Source organism: Pantherophis guttatus, chromosome 6 (genome assembly GCF_059756535.1).
Source record: "Pantherophis guttatus breed Tessera chromosome 6, ASM5975653v1, whole genome shotgun sequence".
Classification (NCBI taxonomy): domain Eukaryota; kingdom Metazoa; phylum Chordata; class Lepidosauria; order Squamata; family Colubridae; genus Pantherophis; species Pantherophis guttatus.
In genome coordinates this window covers 55,986,050-56,009,392 of record NC_142068.1, presented here as the reverse complement: position 1 = coordinate 56,009,392, position 23,343 = coordinate 55,986,050, and the positions used below count along the sequence as shown (strand labels likewise).

General features: G+C 33.7%; 1 protein-coding gene across 3 annotated transcripts in view; it reads left to right on the top strand.

Annotated features, from left to right (window-relative positions):
- RAB11FIP2 (RAB11 family interacting protein 2) overlaps positions 1–23,343 on the top strand; it is a 50,462-nt gene that overhangs the window by 19,111 nt on the left and 8,008 nt on the right. The window contains exons 4-5 of one of the 3 annotated variants that reach the window (XM_034440237.3): positions 2,042–2,087; positions 11,099–15,019. In XM_034440237.3, coding sequence (XP_034296128.1) covers positions 2,042–2,087; positions 11,099–11,326 — 274 coding nt within the window. In that variant the 3' untranslated portion in view covers positions 11,327–15,019. Of the gene's footprint in view, positions 1–2,041; positions 2,088–11,098; positions 15,020–23,343 lie in introns of those variants that run through there. The other 2 variants (XM_087872937.1, XM_060683024.2) reach the window with 2 other exon arrangements.

Genomic DNA, 23,343 nt, shown 5'->3' with positions numbered 1-23,343 from the left:
ATTTATTTATTTGTTACATTTCTGTATAAATTGTATCTTCAATATAATATGGTCTGATTTTTAAAATGGACACCATTTTATGATATTTGTTTAACTAAGTTTATCTTAGCAACATATCATCTTGATGTTATGTATAATAGTCTTTTTAAGGGAGGGAAAGAAACTTGGAGGGAACAGGTTCACATTTTTGAGGAGATTGAGGGTCACATTGGGCAGTTAAGAATAAAAAAGGTAGATGAAGACAATTTACACATATGTCTGCTCTTGATTTTATAATAATTGGGTGGGGGGCGTTGGGAGAGGGGAGGAGAATCACTTTAACTATGTAAACTTATTTCAAGTTTGCATTAGAGTTTAGTGTTTTGAAGCCTGAAATGGGAGATTGTCTTTTAGCAATCTCACCAGAAAAGTGTGGTTGGGATAAACTCTAGGAACAGCAACAAAAAGTGTTTTGGACATCATGTTGCTTAGGGAAAAAAAGTTGGAATATATTTTGCAGATATGGGCAGTCATAACTTAGCATATAAAATAATTGTAATATTTTTTCTAATGTTTTGATTTTGGAAGCCTGATTATTTTGGGGTAATTTACTTGTATTCTTAAAATGTAAAGGCAAGCAACACTCACATAAAAGCATATTGCTACTTTTGTGACTGGTTTGTTTATAATATTATTCACATAGGTTTGCTTCTGCTATACCCATACTGTTTCTATGTTCCAAACCTCCAAAAGTACTTAGAAGAAAGTTAATTTCTGTTTTCACTTCTGCCCACTTGAGATACTGTAAACCAAAAGCAGACATCTCTGTTAACAGCCCGAATATCTACAGTTCCTACAACAAAAATATTACCCTAAGTTTATACAAAAGTTTAAAAAGTAATTATACAAATGGATGTTTCTTTAACAGATGTCTCTTTACTGCCAAAACATATCTTAAGACTGTTATATTTTGAGTCATTCTTGTGAATTTCCCTGTAATCATTTTGAGAGAATTAAAAATGATACAAGTTATGCTTTTTCTAGTTTCTAACAAATTATATTTTGTTATTTAGAATTAATTAGAATAATTTGAATTCATGGAAATTAGAAATATCAACTCTTTAGCTGCTAGGGATAAATGACTTTTTCCTTCATTCTTCATTTGGGGACAGAGCCAAATTGCAATATTGTTTCTTCAAAGGAGAAAACAGCAAACCAGCTGTTTTAATCCATTGTTGAATCAGTACCTATTATCATTGCACTTAGGCTTATAAAGAGATTTTATTCTACTTTATTTGGACTTTTACTTCCTCTCTGATAATACCTGAGCAAATTTCTTCTGGAAGGAAAACTAATATCCTGATCCCCATCCTAACTATATTCTTGCTACATGGACACAAAGTCCCAAAGGGTCAACCATTAGGTTTTTTGTTTTTTTAGGACAGCTACCCCTTTCATTGAAAACCTGGTATAAACTTCAGCCAATTTTCACATAGCATTTATTCTAGATAAAGAAGGGCCTATAGGAATCAATGTGCTTTAGTGTTATTAAAGTTGGAATAGGGTCAGCCAACTCTCAACTTATCCACTCTTAGTATATGTGTTTACATTAATATACATTTTAAAATGCTACAGCCAAATAGTTTTCTATGATGTATAGTATTTGCATATAATGTATATATAGTTTACTGCTTCTTACTATGACTTTATAGTAAAGAAGAGTGTGTTTGTGTTTGTTTTGTAACCAGAATAGTAGCACATTATTACCATGCACGGTAATTTTATTGAGCTCACATATGGTCTGATAATGTCTTGTAAGGGTTTGAACTCCATTATTCATATAGCTCTTGAAGACATCCAAATTTTCTGAACTTTCTGTTTGCTACACATGTTAAATATTAACACGTTAACTTTTAAAAAGATAGTGCTCTTTAGAAAAAAATGTCTGATTTTCAAAAATCTGGGGGAAGGATGATATATGGAAAAAAAGAGCAACCATTATGTTGAGATCATATGCTTCTAAATATTTATTATATAATATATATTTTTATTACTTCCATAGTCTTAATGTGAATTCCGAAAACTCTGAAGAATTTCAAAAAACAATGGTAAGTAACTACTTGATTAATGTTCCATTTGATATTGAGAAAGGATATCCGGTGTTTAAAGCTTTGTTGTTTAAAACTTTGTTGTTTTTTTTATACTGACTGATTGAACCCTAATTTAATAGTACAAATGGCAGATTTTCTTTCCTGAATTAATTCAGAAACCTATCTGGTCCAATACATTTATTTCCTTCTTAAAATGGACAATTCAGAAACAAGTTGTCTTTTCTTGTTGATTATTTTGACGTGAGATATATTAAATGTGGTTAGTAATTTAAAGGTATAAATACCGTATTTTTCATACGATATGCACCTTTCCCCCCCAAAAAAGAGGATAAAAATCTAGGTGCGTCTTATACTCTGAATGTAGCCCCCCCGGCTTCTCAAACGGAGGTTTCGGAGGCTGAAAAAAGCATCAGAAATGAAGCTTCAGAAAAGAAGCCCCCAGAGCTTCAGATAAGAAGCCCCCAAACAGAGCTTCAGGGGCTTTTTTTCTAAAGCTCTGTTTCGGAGGCTTTCAGAGGCAGGAAAAAAAGTTTTTTCTGAAACAGAAGGCAGAAAAAAAAGCAAGGCACAGAGCTCACAACCAAGGAACCTGTTGCTAAAATTCACCTCTGGGAACAGCTGATTGGTGGTATTCTGGGACGAGGATCCACCTACTAATCAGTTTTTTCTTATTTTCCTCCCCAAAAACTAAGGTGCGTCTTAAACTCCGAAAAATACAGTAGCCTGTTCTTCATGAACCTGTGGCAAGTAGTTTCATGAATCAAACCACATATTAAAAGTTTGGGTGAAAAGCAGAATAATGCAGTCTAATCCCATACCTGATATCCATAAGAAGGGATGCATGCCTACTTATGTGTTTTCTTAATGTTTTTAAGTACGCAAGGAATAACAATTAGCTTAAACTTTCTAACATAAAAAGGATGAATTTGTACCGGTATAAATATAGACTGTTTCTTACATTGCTTGAATATGTAAGTGGGTGATATGACTGACCTGCACAGAGAGTACTTTCCTCTTATATTTAAGATGGGCAATCTTTTAGTGGTTGGAGGCAGCACTTTTTTCTAGAAGCAAAGGCTATATTGGATGGAAGAGTGATGGACAATAGAAACAACCAAATACCACATTTGGTTGGGGGTAGGGTTTATCACTTTCTCTTTTTGTTTTGGGGAGAGTTTAACTTTTAAAAGATTGTTTTTATGCTTTTTAAAATAATCTCCTGCCTTAAAATGGGAATAAATTATTTTATCAGTTTTAAGTGTTTGCAGTATATGTTATGGCAGTTATGGCAGCTACAAAAAATGCTCAAGGGTCATAGCTGCCTATCCTTACTCTACGTTAAAGAAAAATTAATTATCTAACTTTATTTATGTTGCTGTATATTTCTCCCCAGTTTCTTGCTTTCTAATCTGAAGAGATTAACCTCCCTTGGCCTCTATTTATATTGAATGGAGTCATACATTCTCAACTATATTACCTGTTGTTTTTCACCTTGGTTATATATTTTTAATTGGGTGACTAGATACAGAATAATACTTCTTCACACAAACTTGTTGGTTTGATGGAAATATGAACTTTTATTCATTAAATTTATTGGAATATATATTTTAAGAAGGAAATATATTAGAAGGTAACAGAAATACTGGAAGATGACAATGCATGAGCACTTTTGAACCTAAATTCCCTAATCCCTTTTCATCCTTTTGCTTTTTGTTTATTCGAAGATAATATACTCAATTATTATTCGCTAAATCCAAGTCCTATGGGTCTTTTTAAGTGGTTTAGGAAAGTTAATCCAAATGTGAATTCTAGATTGATTAATAAATATTACAAGATGATAATCAAGAAACATTTATTTATTTATTAAAAATAAACTCAATCATAAATGACTCCCAGTAGAGTACAAAGAGCAACAGCGACAAACCAGAATGAAAAAAGAAAATGTAATTTAGAATTACTGAAAAAAAAATTGCAGGTAGTACTCACTTTGCAACCCAATTGAGACTGGAATTTCCCTCTCTAAGTGATGTGGTAATTAGGCAAAACAGTATTAGTGATAACAGTTTTGGTAGTCCCTGTTTCTGTCACTAAGCCAGGACTGTGCTGTAGTTAGGCAAGGCTTTCACGCTTCTCCTACCCTGCTAGCACATTTCTGCTTCAACCCATCCCTTCTGTCTCCTCAACATTTCTGCTCTTTTGACCTCACTGCATTCTGCACTCCCATTGCCCTTGCTAACCTGGGCATTTGCATCTTATCAGCAATGGGAGGAAGAAGACGACAGACTGACTGAAGTCCGAGATTGGGTGAGGAGATAGATGGCTAAGGAAGCTGAAACACGCCTTGTATTTGTAAACGTGGGCAGGTTGCCAAGTGCCTGCATAATAAATGTTATTATTTACCCAATATTTAAAAGCTTTTTATGTCTCTGCTTCTATATTATTATTCAGAACAATATAACAAATTTCTAAAAAAAACACTATTTTACTTTTGAAGTCCAAATTATGGGAATACAATGTCTAGAAGGCACTTTTCAGGAAATTTAAAACATAATTATTGTAAGAATTCAAAGATCGCAACTTAACTATTAAATATTAAACTGAACAAATAAGTTTGAAGTAATTTAGATATTGCTCTTTCGATGACTTACATTGTAGTTTTCCCCTGGGAAAATGGTATTTGTTTTGTTTTGTTAGTGCCATCACCTGTGATTGAACAAGAGTTAGCCCATTGAAAAGAAAGCCCAATTAAAAAGCCAAAAGGAGAATGGAAAAGTAAAACAAGAGATGTGAAAGTGGTTTCAATTATATTCCCAAAACAAAACTCCTCATTAGAATAAACAAATGATCAAAGAATGCCAAGTTCAAATGTTATCTTTGCTTTTTCCAGCAGCAGCTATCAGTTTGTACCCAAATAATACTTGATTATCAGGCTTTCTCTACACGCTTACTAGCTTGAAACTTTTTCTCTTATTCTTTATTGAATTTGATATCAGTATTGTTGGGAAATGGCATAGAATATTTATTTTTTGTTAATTTGTCCTCATTTACTGAACATGTGTTTCCATTTAAGATAGTAAAATTATGCAGATCTCAGTCACTACATTAGTTGCATAGACATAGTTGTTTTACTTGCAACTATGCATATGTTTTGATCTAAATGATCAGAAATGAACAAAATTTAATATATTCAACCATCTGTGGTATATAATTAAAATGGTATCTCTTCTGCCAACTGTTACAAAGTTGGAAACAGGAAGAAAAATTGATTATCTAAAATACGAACATATTTTTTTAAGCCCAAATGAATATATAGATACAGAATTATTACTTATATAATTCAGAAAGACAAAAAGTATGGATCACCATTTCTTTTAGATTTTGAAAGCTATGTCTATGTACTGTAAACTTTTCTCAGTTATAAGTATTTATAAAGTTGCAGGAGATATACACATTATTTTGAGATGATTTCTAAAAGCAGATGAGATATAAACATAAGTAAAGCATTCTCTTTATTTTCAATTAATGATCGATCAGGAGCTCAAAAAAATTAACACTTGACTGATTTGCAGCATTTATATTGCCTCCCTCCCTCACCCATTCTAGTTAGCTTTATTTCAAATTTCCACTTGCATATTTTAATGATATGTAGGATAGCCAAACTAAATAGAAGAAATTTAAATAAAAGAGATTGAAACTGAATTATTGTACATTTGATGTAGTTTAGCTTCCTAAATCACAAATGATTTTGGTGTTTTTTTGATGATTTTTATGATCATATTCATATATAAACAAACCTTCCCATTTGTTGAAAATCTGATTTAATGGCTATATGATAAGTAGTTAAAGGATCTTACATTCATAGCAGAAATTCTGGTTTTTACTAGTAGACAAGTTGAGGAATTTGCTTTTATGCTGATAGCATAACACTTTTTTATTTGTAGATAACATTAACAAATAAATTTCATTTGAGAAGCAGTGTATAATATCTGTTTTCGGTGTAATGTTAGAATAGAATAGAATAGAATAGAATAGAATAGAATAGAATAGAATAGAATAGAACAGAACAGAACAGAACAGAACAGAACAGAACAGAACAGAATTTTTTATTGGCCAAGGTGATTGGACACACAAGGAATTTGTCTTTTGTACATATGCTCTCAGTGTACATAAAAAGAAAAGATATATTCATCAAGAATCATAAGGTACAATACTTAATGATAGTCATACTCAGTTTAATAAATTGTTTCTTTATTCAAATTTGATTATATTGATACAATGGAGCTTAATTTTGAATTGATACATAGTATGCAAATGTATATTTGCACAGTAAATGAAGTACCATAATCTATGCATAATCAATAGTTTTTTATTTATTTATTCATTAATCAAATGGATACAGCCTTTCAAGAAGTTTCTCTGGGCAGCATATAATAATTGAATATAAACATTACACACATAAAATAATCATTATAACAATATACAAATTAGTATTAAAATTAAAAACTTACACAAGCATCTCTTTTATTCTTCCATTTAAAGAAAAAATCTGTATATGACCAGCCATATAAGACAAATTTCAGATATTCTATTTTTTACTAAGTGTTGCATTGCAATATTGACAGTTTATCGCTATTCTTAAATTTAGATATTACAGTCACTTTGGTCAATCTGGAAGAGAAACATATATAGTCACAGAGTCATTAGTATCACTGAAATATGAATATTGCAAATATTCTGATTTTTCTATTAAAACTCTGGTAGGACTAAAATGTACAGCACTTAGACAAACAATCTTTAGAAGTACCATAAATCTTTGTACCTTTAAGATTCAGTTCTGAAAGAAAGGCAATTCAAACTTCAATTTTTAGGTATGTCTTGAATAAGATCCGTTCCAGTCGGGCTTCAGGCCCGGGTACAGCATGGAAACGGCATTGGTCGCATTGGTTGATGATCTCTGGAGGGTTCGGGACAGGGGTTGTTCCTCTGTCCTGGTCCTGTTAGATCTCCCAGCGGCTTTTGATACCATCGACAATGGTATCATGCTGCACCGGTTGGAAGAGTTGGGGGTGGGAGGCACTGTGCTGCGGTGGTTCTCCTCCTTTCTCTCTGACCAGTCGCAGTCTGTGTTGGCAGGGGGGCAAAGGTCGACCCCGAGGCGCCTTATATGTGGGGTGCCGCAAGGGTCGGTCCTCTCGCCCCTTCTGTTCAACATTTATGTGAAGCCACTGGGTGACATCATCCATGGTTTCGGGGTGAAGTATCATCAGTACGCTGATGACACTCAGCTGTACATCTCCACCCCGGACCACCCCAACGATGCCCTTGAAGTGATGTCCCAGTGCCTGGAGGCCGTGCGGATCTGGATGGGGAGAAACAGACTCAGGTTCAACCCATCCAAGACCGAGTGGCTGTGGTTTTCGGCGTCCCGATATAGTCAGTTGGACCCATCACTGACTATTGGGGGCGAGTCGTTGGCCCCCACGGAGAGAGCTCGCAACTTGGCGTCCTCCTGGATTCATGGCTGTCTTTAGAAGAGTATTTGACGGCCGTGACCAGGAGGACTTTTCATCAGGTTCGCCTGATCCGCCAGTTGCATCCCTTTCTAGATCAGGACTCATTACGCACGGTCACTCCTTCCCTCATCACTTCCTGCCTGGACTACTGTAATGCTCTCTACATGGGGCTCCCCTTGAGGAGCATCCGGAGGCTCCAACTGGTGCAGAGTGCGGCCGCGCGGGTGATTATGGGAGCGATGTGGTGTTCCCATGTAACACCTCTCCTGCGCGAGCTGCACTGGCTCCTGGTGGTCTTCCGGGTGCGCTTCAAGGTTTTGGTCACCACCTTTAGAGCGCTCCATGGCTTAGGACCTGGTTATTTACGGGACCTCCTGCTCCCACCAATAGCCTCCCATCGGCCAGTACACTCTCATAGAGAGGGGCTCCTCCGGGTGCTGTCGGTCAAACAGTGTCAACTGGCAGCCCCTAGGGGGAGAGCCTTCTCTGTGGGAGCACCTGCTATCTGGAACAAGCTCCCCCCGGAGATACGGAAGATCCTGGATTTACGCACCTTTCGCCGCGCTCTCAAGACTTTCCTATTTCAACAGACCGGCCTGGCCTAACTTTTTCTTTTTCCTTTTTAATTCAAATGATGAATTTTAAATTTGTCTTAAAAACATTAGGGTTGTTTAAATTGTTATGGGCCAAATTATTTAATCAGATTTTATACTGTTTTTAAATTTTGTAATTTATGTGTTTTATCTGGCTGTTCACTGCCCTGAATCCTGCAGGAGTAGGGCGGTATATAAATCTAATAAAATAAATAAAAAATAAATAAATAAACAATTTCATTCCCTATATTACCAGGCTAGGCAAAGGTTGGTATATAAAATTGTACAGATAAGGTATACAAAATGGAACAAGGGGGAATTTGCATATTCTTTCATTAGGTTACAGAATTAGAACATGTTGTCAGATTATAATGAGGTATAGAACAGATTTTAAGGTGGTTTGGTCAGAGATGTTTCCTTTTTTTCAAACTGCATGGAAATTTTCCATTCATATTCATTCATCAGGTAGCAGTCTAAATGCTTCAGATACATATCTGGAATCTTGCAAATGTTCTGCCTGTTTTGTATATTAGAAAGTAGTTGTGCACATCTAAATGTTTCACTTACTTTTAAATGCCATTTTAAATCTATACCTATATGCCTGTATCTGTCTATTACTGTGAATAGTTTCAAAAAGGCAGAAGAATTCATTGATATTTATATTTGATGAGCTCAACATTAGTTGATGATTTGAATGTATTAATTGTCATCTAGATAAATAAGAAAGAGAGAGCATTTTTATATCATAGAATTTACCTCATATATGCAGTAATACTTTCAATTTCATTCATTCAGTTGCAGATTATTGGATGATAGTGTGGTTTCTGCGGATGTGAATTAGCCCTAACTTGTTGTTTAAATATAGAAAGTGATAGATACCAGCAAATCTTAAAATAGAGCCTGAATTCATTAAAAAGAAGTATGTAGCATTGTCTCACTGTTGGGAAGCAACCAAGAAATGTTTTTGAGTCATGTCTATTATCCATTTTAATCATATTGGGTTCTTTTCAAATATAGACTAGTTGCCTTGCATCATCATCTGCCAGGAAAGTGGGAAACAGTCCAGAGAAATGTTCACTTAATAACACTGCATTGTGGATCCCAGATGGAGGCCTCTTTCACTTAGATCTCAATTACAATCTGCTCCTGCTTTTGGTGCAGACCAACAGTGAGAGATGGAAAAAAATGATGTTCTGTAAATTTCTTAGTATTTATATTTTCTTGCAACTTTCTTATTGAAGTTCTGCCAGAATTAATCAGCTGAACCATTCTGATAGTTGCAGGATTTACCCAGAATTCTCTGGGTTGTTTTATTTATTTATTTGTTGCTTTTGTGTGAGTATTTGTGTCCCAATTTTCAATTAACTAGCTATTCACATATAACAAAAGAGAGAGAGAGGCCCTGTCATCAGGTTTACAAACTAAAAAAAAAAAAAAAGCAAGATATACAAGCAAAGGGAGTGGATGAGATCAGTTCTTCAAGGCCAGAACAAAGTGATAAACTATACCCAGGATTTGTGACCAGCTGGGCAAGACTAATCTTCATTCCGCTAATTCTTTCTTGAATGGCAATTAATTGTTCCTGTTTCTTTCACTTTCCCCCTTTTCAGGCTCAAGTCTACAAGTTGTTGCAGCTAAGGGCTTCTATCTACATAGAAGGATATAGCTGTTCTTTTCCTGGCTTATGAATATAGTTACCCTGATTGTTCCAGTACTTCATAGTCATAATAGTTGCCCTAGATCCTTAATTGATAGCAGAAAGTACAGTATGTTCCTTTTGCTTGTTTTCTTATATCAAGGCTAATTTTTTCCATACTATTGACCAATTGTACAATGGATATATAAATACAAATCAGAACTTGATTTAAACAGATTTTTTTTTTTTGGAATAGTAAGTTTGATAGAAACAATACAAATATACCAAATTTTATAATTCTTGATGTCCAGTGGCTGATTTGAGAAAATGTGTGAATAATTCTGAAATTGTATGGTTACAATTTCTGGCTCTGATGTAGAAATATTGCCTGCAGCTTCCACATGATAGTAATATAAGTATCCTTGGTTTTTACCAATCCATATGACATATAGGACACATTTACTAATTCTCTCTGCATTTCTTTAGAAATTGAGTTCTCATTATTCATTAATTCATGAAATTTGTGACCACTGTACATCACCCTGTACAGTGCTATGTAGGATGTGCTATGATAATAGAATTAGAGCAATGCTGAAATTACATGAAGTGATATGGAGAAACGGTTAAATACAAGTAATCCTTAATTTATGACCATTTGTTTAACAACTCACGAATGAAGACCAACCCAGATTGAATCCTGTTTAACAACTGTTCAAACCTATGACAGCACTGGAAAATGACTGGCCCTCGCACTTAAGAACATTGCAGTATCCCCACAGTCATGTGAACAAAATTTGGCCACTGGGCAATTGTATGTGTTTATGATGTTTGCAGACTCCTGAGGTCACATGATCACCATTTGAGACTAACTCAGTGCTGCCGACAGGCAAAACCATGTGGGAAGCCACATTTGCTTATAAACTGTGTAAAAATGGTAATAAAATTGAGTATGAATCACTTAAGGACCACATCACTTAATGACAGAGGTTCTGGTCCCAACTGAGCAATTGTGAGAATTACCTGTAAGCTGTTTGTTACAATATTTTAAAAACTTGTTATATCTTCAAGACAGAAATGGGTCTTGATGTATTTGCAGTATTTATGCAGAGGTGTTTGTCATAAGTGCATTTCTTTGCTCTTTATTTAAATATGGAAATAATTCCATATGAATTATATGGAAAAACTTTTGTGAGGCCTCTGATTCACATTTTTCTATTAAGACAATGCTCCTAGGTCTGTCATCTTAAAGAAATATCTTTATTCTAGGATGGAAATCCTTTTGATGCTTCAACAGGATATCGTAATCTTACATATGAAGAGGTCTTACAAGAGTTGATGAAACACAAAGAACAACTGAAGAAAAAAGATACCCACATTCGTGAACTTGAGGATTACATTGACAATCTTTTAGTACGAGTAATGGAAGAAACTCCAAGTATTCTACGAGTGCCATATGAACCTTCTCGGCGAGCTGGCAAATTTTCAAAAAGCTAAGCTAATGCCAACACTCCTTGGTATTAATTAAGAAGATGGATCAGTCCAGAGTTTTGATATTGTAAATTTCATATTCATGCATTTGACTCCAAATTTAAGTTAGTATTAGTTCTTGAATCTGTATATAAATTCCAAGTTTTATAAGGTGAAATGTAAACTCCTTTTGCTGCAAAACATTCCTTTACCTTGAACATGTACATCCAGGTATGCTTTATTTTCAAAATATTATGGTTTGAATAATACTGTACAATAGTCATGTAATATACATACTTGAATATTTATTTTGCACTTCAATCAAACACTTTTGGAGTTTTGCAGCATGCTGCCAGAATGAATGTGCAGAGTTAGAATGTGTTTTGCAGCTCTTAATATGAAGGAAAATGTGATGTACTTTAGGAATCACTACTAAATGAGGTGATAATACATTTTTGTCTAAGGAGATGGACAGTATTGATGTAGAGCTTGAAACAATTACATTTGTGCTCTTGAAGAAATGTGAGCTTTTCAAATGGCAAATTCCATAACCTATTTGGATGGACCAGAGTTTAATATACAAAGGTACAGCATGCCATTAGTTTAAACATACATATGCATATTTAAAAAGAAAGAAATAAAGCAGAAGAAACTAGTGGATAATACCTCATTTGTTTAGAGTATAAGAAGTATGGGGAGAAAAGCTGACAGGAACATAACAGTCTAAATATTAATATGTCATTGTCAGCCAACCTATACATGTGTGTTTAGGGGTTTGTCTGTATACACATACACATATACATAAACATATGCATCATTTGGGTTCTGCAATATTTGAGACAACAAATTGAGATTAACTTGCTTGTTTTCTCCAATATAGGAAATTATTTTGTAAAATAGATTGCAATTATTTCAGTACTGTATTCTGTGTCAGAATCAAATATTGTCCTCTATTAAAGAACGATGGACATATTTGACTCAGCATGTCTCCGACTAAATAAATGTATGTGCATTGTTGTGCAACTATTTCAAAGTGGTAAATGCAATTCTAATGGAAAATATTGCCATACAGAAAATATTGTTTACTATATTGTAATCAAAAAGTTATTCCTTTATTTTATAAAAATTCAGGCAGAATGATTGCTAGTATGAAGTGCAAATAGACTTAGACATGAGGAGGATGCAGTGTTTGGAAGAATGAAATGATGTTTTTGTTCAATTTTCTTCTTGATTGTGTAATGAACATTTTTTTCATACACAAACATATTAAGGATTTCTATGGAGAAGAATGGAAAATATTTTCCCTTTTTCAGAGTAATAATAATTTAAATTCAGAAAGTTTTGTTTTTGATTATGTATTACTGATTAAAACCGTTTTGTAACTATAATAGGTTAGCGTATTATCAGAAGGAGCAAGTATTCCTTGTACTTTTAAATTTCCCTACCCACATTAAGCAGCATATTGTGCCATGAACAGAGATCCCATTTGAATTATTAGACTTTGGTTTATTTTTCGATACAGTTTGGAATAAATAAGTAAAACTTATTAAGTGGAGATAGTTTGCATACATTTTTCCTCTATAATTCAAATAAAGTACAAATCCTAAACTATGCTTTATTTGTTAATGTTAACTTGTGCATTTAAAATAGGTGCTTATTTTCATAGTTTGTATAGAATATATTTTAAAAATCAGTTGGTGATTGAAAGCTTACAGATGTTGCATGGTAACACATTTAATGACTTCCACTTATATTATTTAAATTTTTGGGCCAATGACATTTAATCTGAGATTCTACTATATTAAATTCATTAGGTCCTTCCTACATGTGTTCTTCAAATATACCAGATGAATGTAAACCACTTTATATGTTGGAATTTTTAATATTTAACTTTTAAAAACTTAAGTTTTCAAATTAACTTGGTTAATCTTAATGGGAAAAAACAACAGACTGGAGTGTAAAGTGTTTAATTCTTAAAATTAAAATAAAGTTAAGTTTTATGAAGGGTTTTGTTTTTTGTTTTGCTTAAATTCTCTATTCCTTTTAATTTCTGCTTGATGCAAAAGTGAATTAAAGGATACTTTAAATTTACAATAGTTAATTATAAAAATCACAAAAGGCAGGTATATTAAAAAGCATAAAATATATTCAATGCAATGTATATAAATAGCAACTCTATAATTTATATATTAAATGGCTTATATATTTATTAATATAATTTAAATACTGCTTTGTGATCAACTTCTTAAATATCAGTTTCTTTAGGTACATAATAATTGAAACTTCAAAAGAGGTACAAGGCTTCCTTTTATAAGTGTTTTACAGAAACAAATACAAAGTACCATCTATAATATAAATTAGCAGGAACTGCCTTCAAAAGCATAATTGTTGCATCTATGTTTCTTTAACAGTATAGAAGGCAATTTTGCTTTAAATATGATGTTGGTGAAATCACAGCCAGTATTAATGTGTTTTCAGAGCTTATTATTCTCTGGAAAGCATTATAATTCATTAATTTATTTAAAATAGAATGCTGCCTCCAAGAATGTTCCATAAAAAAAATAATTCTGAAGCATTGTTTAAAATCAAATTACATCTATTGAAATTACCTGATGGGTAATATTAGGAAAGCATATATTTTACACACTCTTGTGATACCTTGCATGAACATTAATTTGAGCTTAATTACAGTTTTTCATTGAATATAGAATTATCCATAGATTATAGTTGACTAATCTATTGTTGTTCGCTTAAATCAAGGGCTATTTGTAATGGTCCAGCTATGAAAACATTGCCTGTATTTTGAAGGCTTTTTTCAATTGGAGTAATAATCTCTGTTAAGCATTTTAATGATTTCTTCCCTTCTGCCTCCATTAAACCTTTTGCTCAGATTCTTAAAAGAAATCAAATCTAAAGTTATTGCTGCACTGAATATTATTAAAAATGTAAAATGGCTATCTATCCAAAGTCCTGTGCACAAGTTGTGCATTTGTAGAATGTTAGGAATGCAAATATATGTATTTGAAAACATGTTTTAAATATGGTAATTTCCTTCCGATTTCAAAGCAACTGAAGAAAGGCCATAGCATTGATAGGAAGAAAAAGGCAGTATTAGTTCCATTAAACTATTTCTAAACATGAGATATCTTCCAGATATCCCTTTTTATGAATGTTCAATATAGTTCTACATTTAATTACTGTTATTAAAAGTTTTTAGTATGCAACTGCTATAGCACTTTATCTTTTTTTAAATTTTAAATTTTTAAATTTTTAAAATAATTTTATGACTATAACACTATTACACCCTAAAAGATTGTTAGTCCAACTAAATCTTCTAAACCAAGTATCAAAAGAATCTCAAGTACGTATATTTCAGTTTATCATGAATGATTTTTCCGATTCATTCAGCATGGATGATTCCAGTTTTTATGTATTAGTGTGATAAAATGCATAAGCCTGTATAGCCATATATTAAATCCCCAAACAGGTCTTGCACAAGAAAAGTTCATCTATTGAACGACGATTTTTCTCCACAAAATGGAAAGTCATGATGTAAGTTGAGCCTATGTGTGTAGAATGTGAAAATGCATGAACCATCAGTTTTGTTGCATTTGTAGTCTTCAACACTTTTTAAAAATCAAAATTGTAATCCTAAATTTTAGATTTTGTCCCAGTGGTTGCTGCATGTTAAGCACTAATAAAATGCCACTGTGTACTCGGTCACTTGTGTCGTCATCATTTTAATGTATTCAGTATATGCTGCATTTTACTCTGCCATACCAAATTAGTAGATGAAATGTATTCCATTAAATAAGATTTTAAAATTCCAATTAATTGGTCAGTGCCTGGTAAACCCTTGCAACAGGGGAAAAGCCGGGTACTGAACTCAATGGTTCCTGAGCAGCCTCTTTCTGAAGGTGGAGCCTAGTTGGCACCATGATTGACAAACACACACAAACACAGCAAATGTGCCAGAAATGATGCCTGTAGCCTCAGTAGAAAAAGACAAAAACTAGAACTGAGTAAACATGGTTATATGCTCACATTAGCTGATAAGAGTGGTAAAAGGAGCTCACTGTTACTGTATCAGTTACTTGCCCTGCAGTCTTGTTTAGGTTTAGAACTCCCTTTTGGAGAAAAGTCATCTCAGTTGGATGCTAAAATCAGTTTGCATAATACTTTGCTGACAGCGAAGTGCCACAATCTTGACTCATCAGAATTTGGGGCGTGACTAGGGCACTGTCCTCCCATATTACGATTCTCTTTGTATGGGGGAACTCCAAGGAATTTGAGGGGGTGAGGTCTGCCATGTATAAATACTTTGGATCCCTGTCTTTTGTGAAGAGTGAATGGGGAAGTGACCACTTGGACCCATGAGATTGATAATCCCTCTCTGTGTGACGGGAGTTGCCTATAGTCAAAAGTAGATTATGGTATATTCTCTGAAAATGCCATCTCTGGATCCTTTGTTCCTAAATTACTATTTGCCAGTCTCCAAACTTCTCCTTTGGGGATCTGGATGGAATTGATACACCTCTCCTGGTCCTCTTAGATCTCTTGTGGTTTTTTGATAGCATTGACCATAATAATTTAGTAATTTATCTTTGGGGATTAGGAAGATGAAACACTGCTTTACAATGGCTCTTCTCTTTCTTAAGATGATCTGCTGTTATGGGGAAGGAATGGTCAACCCAGTGGCCTCTGATATATTGGATATCTGTGGAGAGTAAGAGGTTGATCTTGACAGGGGGAAGATCGGATAGAGGCAACAAGCAAATAAACATTGCAGAAGCCGAGGTTGAGATTTGGCAGGGGGAGACGAGTGGCAAAAGTATCCCAAATTCACATGAAGATAGAAGGACAAGCACATTCTGACTTGCAAAATTCTGTTACAATAGCAAATCTTAATAAAACTTAAAAATAGTTTTAGAAACACCTGGTATCTGTTTCTTGGTGTAGTCTATCTTTAGGGTTATTTCAGGCCTTCTCATCCCATGCATTTAACATCTACATCAAACCTCTGGGGAAGGTCCAATAGTTTGAGTTATGTTGTTATCATTATGCTAATGATATCCAGATATGCATCAGTTCCCTGGGCAGTATAAATATTCTGTTGATGTTCTTTCCCATTCTATGGAAGCTGTGGCAGTCTGGAGTGGATAGAACAGGATGAAGAAAAATCCAAGCAAGGTACACTTGGTGTTCTCCCAACAATCACAGCCAGGTGAATAAATCTTTCTCAACCTAAGACATTTAGATGTTTTACAAAGTGGGACTTGGTTCTCTGAAGACTAATTTAAATATAAGGGCTTCTAATTATCACTAAGAGAGTTCACCGTGAGCAGATGGGCTGGCTGATCCTTCACTGACATCACCTTTATAGAAGAGATATTTACCATCACTGCTTATGTGATCAATTGTACAACATATTTCTTTGTAAGGCCTGACTGCCCCTTATAGGCTTCAGAAAATGCAAGTTTTATATTATCCAGTCAGAACTGTAAGCATGTTACAAATTGTGCTTTTAGCTATAGAGTGCTAAATGCAGCAAAGTCAGTTCTAACCCATGATTATCAATCTACGCTTCTTTTAAAAATAATCTTACATCAAAAACTTAAGGTATTCCATCACTTATGTGAAATTGATTTAAATAACTTCGATGTGACTGAAAAAAAATCTGCAGCTGAATCCCTGAAGCAAAGGCATGGAAGTAATATACCAATAGAGAAAGGCTTGTTTTATATAATAAAAAAATGTTTTATTGATGAAAGGAATTGTTTGCATACGAGAATAAAATTGGTTTTCAACTGGAAGATGAAATTACATGCTCACTATTGATAGGTTAAATATACTAATAGGTAACCCTTCATCAATTAGACACTAGAGAAGTTTCTTATACTGCATTTCATAATCTTCACCCAACCAGTCATAATCTCACCCAAAACTATTGGAACAGAGTTATAGAAAGAGCTCCCTTATATTCCTATTATTTCAGATTTCAATGGCTTTGTAACTGCTGGTTACAGATGTTGACCTTTCTTAGATCTCTGCCTGAAGCTCACAGGTGCATTATTTTACAAGGTTAGTATACAGTAACTTTGTTTCAATATATTTTTATATTGACTGTATGTTGACAATAGAATATAGTCATAAATCAGCAAAATTATATTAAAGACTGCATCACAAACTTCATATAATGATATATGCAATTTTGTATAATTTTACATATATACATAATTCAATGATTATGTTTCTAAACAATAAAACAAGTTATCTGACTCTTATAGTTAGTCAGATCTTCAGTTTAATCACTTAAAAATAAAGAACGTGATCACTTTAGAGGACATTTAGTCAGTTTCCAATTGTGCTAAAACAGGAGCACTTTCATATAGCAGAGATTAATTTGAATTTATTTTTTCAGTTTAAGATACCTACCTGTGTGTAGTTAACTATGGTTCTGCTTAATTAAAAACCATTATATTCTGATTTTCAATGCAAGATGGTAGGAAGTTTAGCAGATGGGTTTGTAACTAAGGCACAGCCCATAAGACATATGCCTGGGGCAAATGCATTGCTTCAGCCTGCTGTCACCTCAGTTTTTGAGATTTCTAGGACACTTTTCTAAACCTTTAGGGATTAGACTCCCCAGTATCAGCAGGCAGTGTCTTACGAAATCTGGTGACATAGGCTGAATGTGGCAGGCCAGATTGCCTCTATTGTTGCCCCATGTAGGTGCCTGCTGCATAGTGCCAATAGCTTTAACAAGGAAAAACATTGCAATGTGTCATGTCACCTCCTCCTAAATGATTGCTGCTGGCCTTGTTAAGGTGTTGTGGGCCTCATTTTCAGATCTCCGTGGTTTCCATTAGAAATTCCTTGAAAATTAACTCCCCAGGACACCTTTAGAAGTAACTTCAAAGAGTCTCATTTTAATGAGTATCATGCCATTCTATAAACGTTCCCAACAATGGCATTAGAAAAACCAATATTCCCCTTGTTCTCTATGGCGGCATCAATGAGTAAACTCCACAGCAACACTAAATATAAAATAAGAACCTGCTTCAACCAGATGTAGACTTGACCAACTATCAATAGTTTGTAGTCATTTTAGTTAAAACAGCCACAGTTTTAATTAATGTTATAACTAAGGCAGCACAATTAAGAATCTAATAATCAATACAATTCACATTAGAAATTCTGGCTTTCAAAGGCATATATTGTGAGGCAATCAAAACAGTTTCCTGTGGTTTGAGGCAAAGATTTTGCATAGTTTCCTTCTGAAATACTACTCTATTTCTTTTTTTTAAATCTGCAAATAAGAATGTTTAAAAAGTCATACAAAAGAATGTAACAATAGTTAGATTGATAGTTAGAATAACAATCTAAATAGTGAGATAATAATGTCACAATAGACATCTAAATATTTATATGACGTAGCGAAAAGCTATATAGAACTCTTAATATAGAAACATACGTGTTGTTTGGGTGCCAGCTTGCTCATGCTGATAGAGGAAACACAAAGGAAGCCCTGCGAGATCATAGGAACAATCCAGTTAAGATCAGTATTTTGCTCTTTGCTGCTACCAAATGAATGTTCTTAGAAACTCAGAAGCAGAGCATTAAATCTTGCCATTGCTCTTTCAATTCTAAGCAGATGAGAAATTACAAAGTTAAAAAAAAAATGATTTTGTCTCCAACACAGAATTTGCACAGAACTATATTTATTCCTTCATTCCTATCCACACACCTTACACTTTTCAGTTAATAGCAGCTTTGAATTGTAGTAATGCTTTAAAGAGAAAAAGGCTTGCAAAAAAAAAAGGCTTAAAAAAAAAAGTTTAAAAGGTACATTAAACCACTGCCCAAATTGAGGTCTGTGATTTCCACAACAATAATACCACATGTGCCTTTGCTTTTAGCGAAAATGTTACAAGTTAGTTTCCAACATACAGTATAAAGTCACACTAGGCTCTACTTACTTTTAAAACCTTAAGGTACTGCAGTTTATGTACTATTATAGAACTATTAAGAAATGTTCAGTTTATGAATGGCTGATGAAAAATAGATGAAAAAGCTAGTCCTAACTTGAAAAATAACACACGAACAGACTTTTGAAGAGTAAAGTTATAAAGATTGTTCTGGCTATTCTTCCTGGGTGTTTAATCAAAACACTGCTTCTACAGTATTTTACTTGTAATTACTTAAGAGTATTTATTTATATTTTAGTTTGATCAATAAGAAATGTTTCTGGGGCAATCCAAAGGTGCTTTTTCAAGAGATAAACCTCTAGTGGCCCCAACAACCCTCTGAAAGAATGCAAATGAATAGCTGTCTGCAAGGAATATAAATCCTTCCATTGCCCACCATCCAGTCAGAGCTGAAGAAGCTTCTTGCATGAGAAGTGAAAAGTCTTCAAAGAAAAACAAGAAAGTCCAGTTGCCTTTTGAAAAAGCATCTTGAGGACAACCATGACCTGGATGACTGAGAATCTCCATAGGCATTTCTGGAACAAGTTATAAATACAAAAGACTCAAATTCACATATATAAATGTATATAAATGTATATACATTTAAATCACACATATATAAATATAGCAAAAGTAATCTGTTGATTATCCTATACACAAAGATTCTTAAAAATGCTATAAGAGCTAAAATATCTGAGAAATGACAGAGTTAAATATGATTTGTATTTATATGAATGCATATAAACTCTAAAAGTAAATTTTATTTAGTATAATGTTTTTCTTCATTTTTTAGTTTGTCAGTCTCTGGAAAGCTGAGAAAAGAATGAAAATGGAACTTTGTAATGTTCCTTCTGTTTCTCTATCACAGTGTATGATATAGAGTCACTATACATTAAATGCCAAATTCTCAATAATACTTATGATCAAATCTTTATGATATGTTTTTATGTTGATATAAGATTGAGAATAAATTAACTGATGGATCTTCCAGATACTTTTTGTATGTAGAAAATAATGTTTACTTCAAATAGAAAATAGAAGAGTAGTTTGGTCTATGGATTAAGGCTATAAACTGGGAGATGTGAGTTCTAGTCACACCTGAGGCACAAAGCCAGCTGAGTGACTATAGGACAATCACTTTCTGTCAGTCTTAGGAAGGAGACAATCAGAAAACATGTGACAAATCTTGCAAAGAAAACTATAGGAACTTGTCCAAGGAATCTTTGAGAATCAAAATCAAACAAGATTGAGCAGAAGAAAAAACAACTAAAGGCACAAGAAATAAATATTGTGACGCAATAAACATGGCAGATCATATCTTGTAAGAAGTGGTGTGAGATAGAAAACATATGAACTTGTTAACTACGTGAAGGCAAGACGTGGCAAGTGGTACTTCCCAGCTATGCTTAGCAACATTTTGAATGTCATTCAATTCCTGTTCATGGAAATCAGTGTGCAATATCGCTAGAATCTAGAATCCTATTTGTTAAAAGTTTCAATTAATAGAGATCAAGGAAGGTACAGTAGATATTCCACTATAACTATTGCCTACCTGCGGTGTATTCATGGTTCCACAAAAAACTTTTGTGAATGACTGGAGTAGAGAATATGTTCCCCATCATAAAACATGAAATCCCTAAACAGGTTTAGAAGCTTTGTCTTCTAATGATGATTGGCATATATGTGAGGAAAAATATAAGTTACTATGTCTTTCTACACACAAACATTATGTAGAAAAAGCTGACGTATTCTCATGCATTTAGTAACATTCCTGTATGTTAAAAGGAAAAAAAAAAGTAACAGGTTAGCATGGGCTAGATCAATCATGTATGAATGGGGATGCATGAAGATATCTATATCTTTCATGTAGAGATATGTTCGTTCTAGGATCCCTACATATAAGGAGATATACTATATCTGCAGGAAGGTTTAAATGGGGTAGAATGATGAAAACTGTGTTTCTCCACAAGGTCCACCCATCCGTATGCACATTGTGGTGTTGCACACATGCCCCAAAATAGGGAAGCTTGTGGCAAAATAACACAATGCTGCTTTTATCATTTTGATAGAAACAGGAAGTTTTTGCAGACACTCACAAATAGCAAGCACAGTCTCTTTCTATCCCCTCAACAATGGTATATATTGAATTTATATTTTTCCAACAATATTCCTTGCAATATTTACTTCTACCCAAGGTTTATGTTAAATTCCAAAGACATGTAACTAACCTAGAAGAATTTGGTAGCTTGTTATGTTTTACTCATTGTGCTACACAGAACATAGAATTAATTAAATGTCATGTGACTTGATGTTTATATTTACAATAAACATCTATATAAAATGTAGTGCTAACATTGCTTTCATGTTTAGGAAGTGTGAATTTGAGACTACAGTTTCTAATGTTTTTGGATGATGTTTTTAATAGTAAACAGAAGGAAGCTTTTCAGAAAGAGAGAAGTAGAGCAAATTCTGCTGTGTTGTGACATGTCTTTGCCCATTGATTAAAATAAACCACCAAACTTAATTTCAATCGGTTAAAAAGGGAACCACTTAGAAAATGCAGGGAATGAGTTACAGCTGGTTTAAAAAGCAAAATTGTTTCTTATAAATTGAAAGCAGTGATCACAGCAAAACTTTTTTTTCACAAAAAAGTTAATAGAACTATTACTACATGCAAGAATCACACAAATCCTTCTGGCTTTTTTCTGTATTAGCTATATGCCAGCCAATCAACTCAAGGAAATTGTAGAAAGGTAGTGATCGGATCAACCAATCATATATCTATCACATTACAAAACAAACACTCCAGAAAAATAAACTCCTTAAAATAGTTTGCATTATTACCTCCATTATACTGTAACTAATGTCAGAACTCCATTTTTCAAAAAGCACTAGCTTATATCAGCAAGAACTGTCTCCACAGACCAGGATTCAAATTGTGTTCATATAATATCGTTGTTTGCTCCATATTTTGCTCACTATGGTTGCCATAGGCAAAACTGTTCATTTCATTTTTATCTAGTATCTTCTTTTACCAACTATAAGTACACTTCACTCGCATATCTGCATTAATGAAACTGGCATTCAGTACAAAAATTTATTTCTGTGTTCTGTAGTAAAATGTTTGGGGAGAGATTTTCTAAAAATAAAATTGCAGAGTTACTGTGATATTGCTGCAATATGATAATGTCATTAAGCCAGATATATTGATATAAACGTCTTTATAGAAATCTTTTATGCCAATATCACCTGATCGGACATACTCTACAAAATATCAATGTCTTTTCTAGTTTATTTCTGTCTTAAGGAGTATGATCAGGAAGCAAGATGAGACCCAAAGTAATGTCCTGTACATACACATACCAATTTAATTTGGCTCAATTGCACAATGAGCTTTGCATTTGGAATATTTATGGAAATAGTCAAAAGGCAGGATAACTTTGTTTAGAAAACAAAACTTATGATGAGCCCCTCAAACTATTTAAAGGCAATGCTCTGTCTTCATGGATTTTACAAGGCACATGCGCATACACACACACACGCACACACGACAGATGATATTTTGAATTTGATATAATTATTACTGATATAAAGAAATGTGAGTTTCAAAAGTTTTCATTCCTCAGAGATCAAAATTGTTACCAGTTTTGTCTTCAGCTGGGTTTTTTTTCTGATCCAAAGAAAACCCTACATTACTATACAAACTTCATTCCTTTGAAATATACATAAAAACAGTGGAATTTAGAAGTAGATAGAACAGAAATACTGCTGCAATTTATACTTTGAGTTTCCTTAATTTCCAAATGTTGGGTACTTAATTGGCTCAATTGCTTTTTCTTTTTCTTTTTTAAAATATTAATTACTTGAAGAAACCTGGAAACGCTCAAAGTGAAAATGATGTAAAAATACTTATCAATTAATGTCAACAGTGTTTTAATTCAGAATGTTTCCTCACTTCTGTACTCTTTTTAATGAGTTGATAAAGTATAGCAGGGCTGGGCAACTATGGTCCCTTTATGTCCAATCGACTTCAACTCCCAGAATTCTTGAGCCAGCATGGCTGGCTCAGGAATTCTG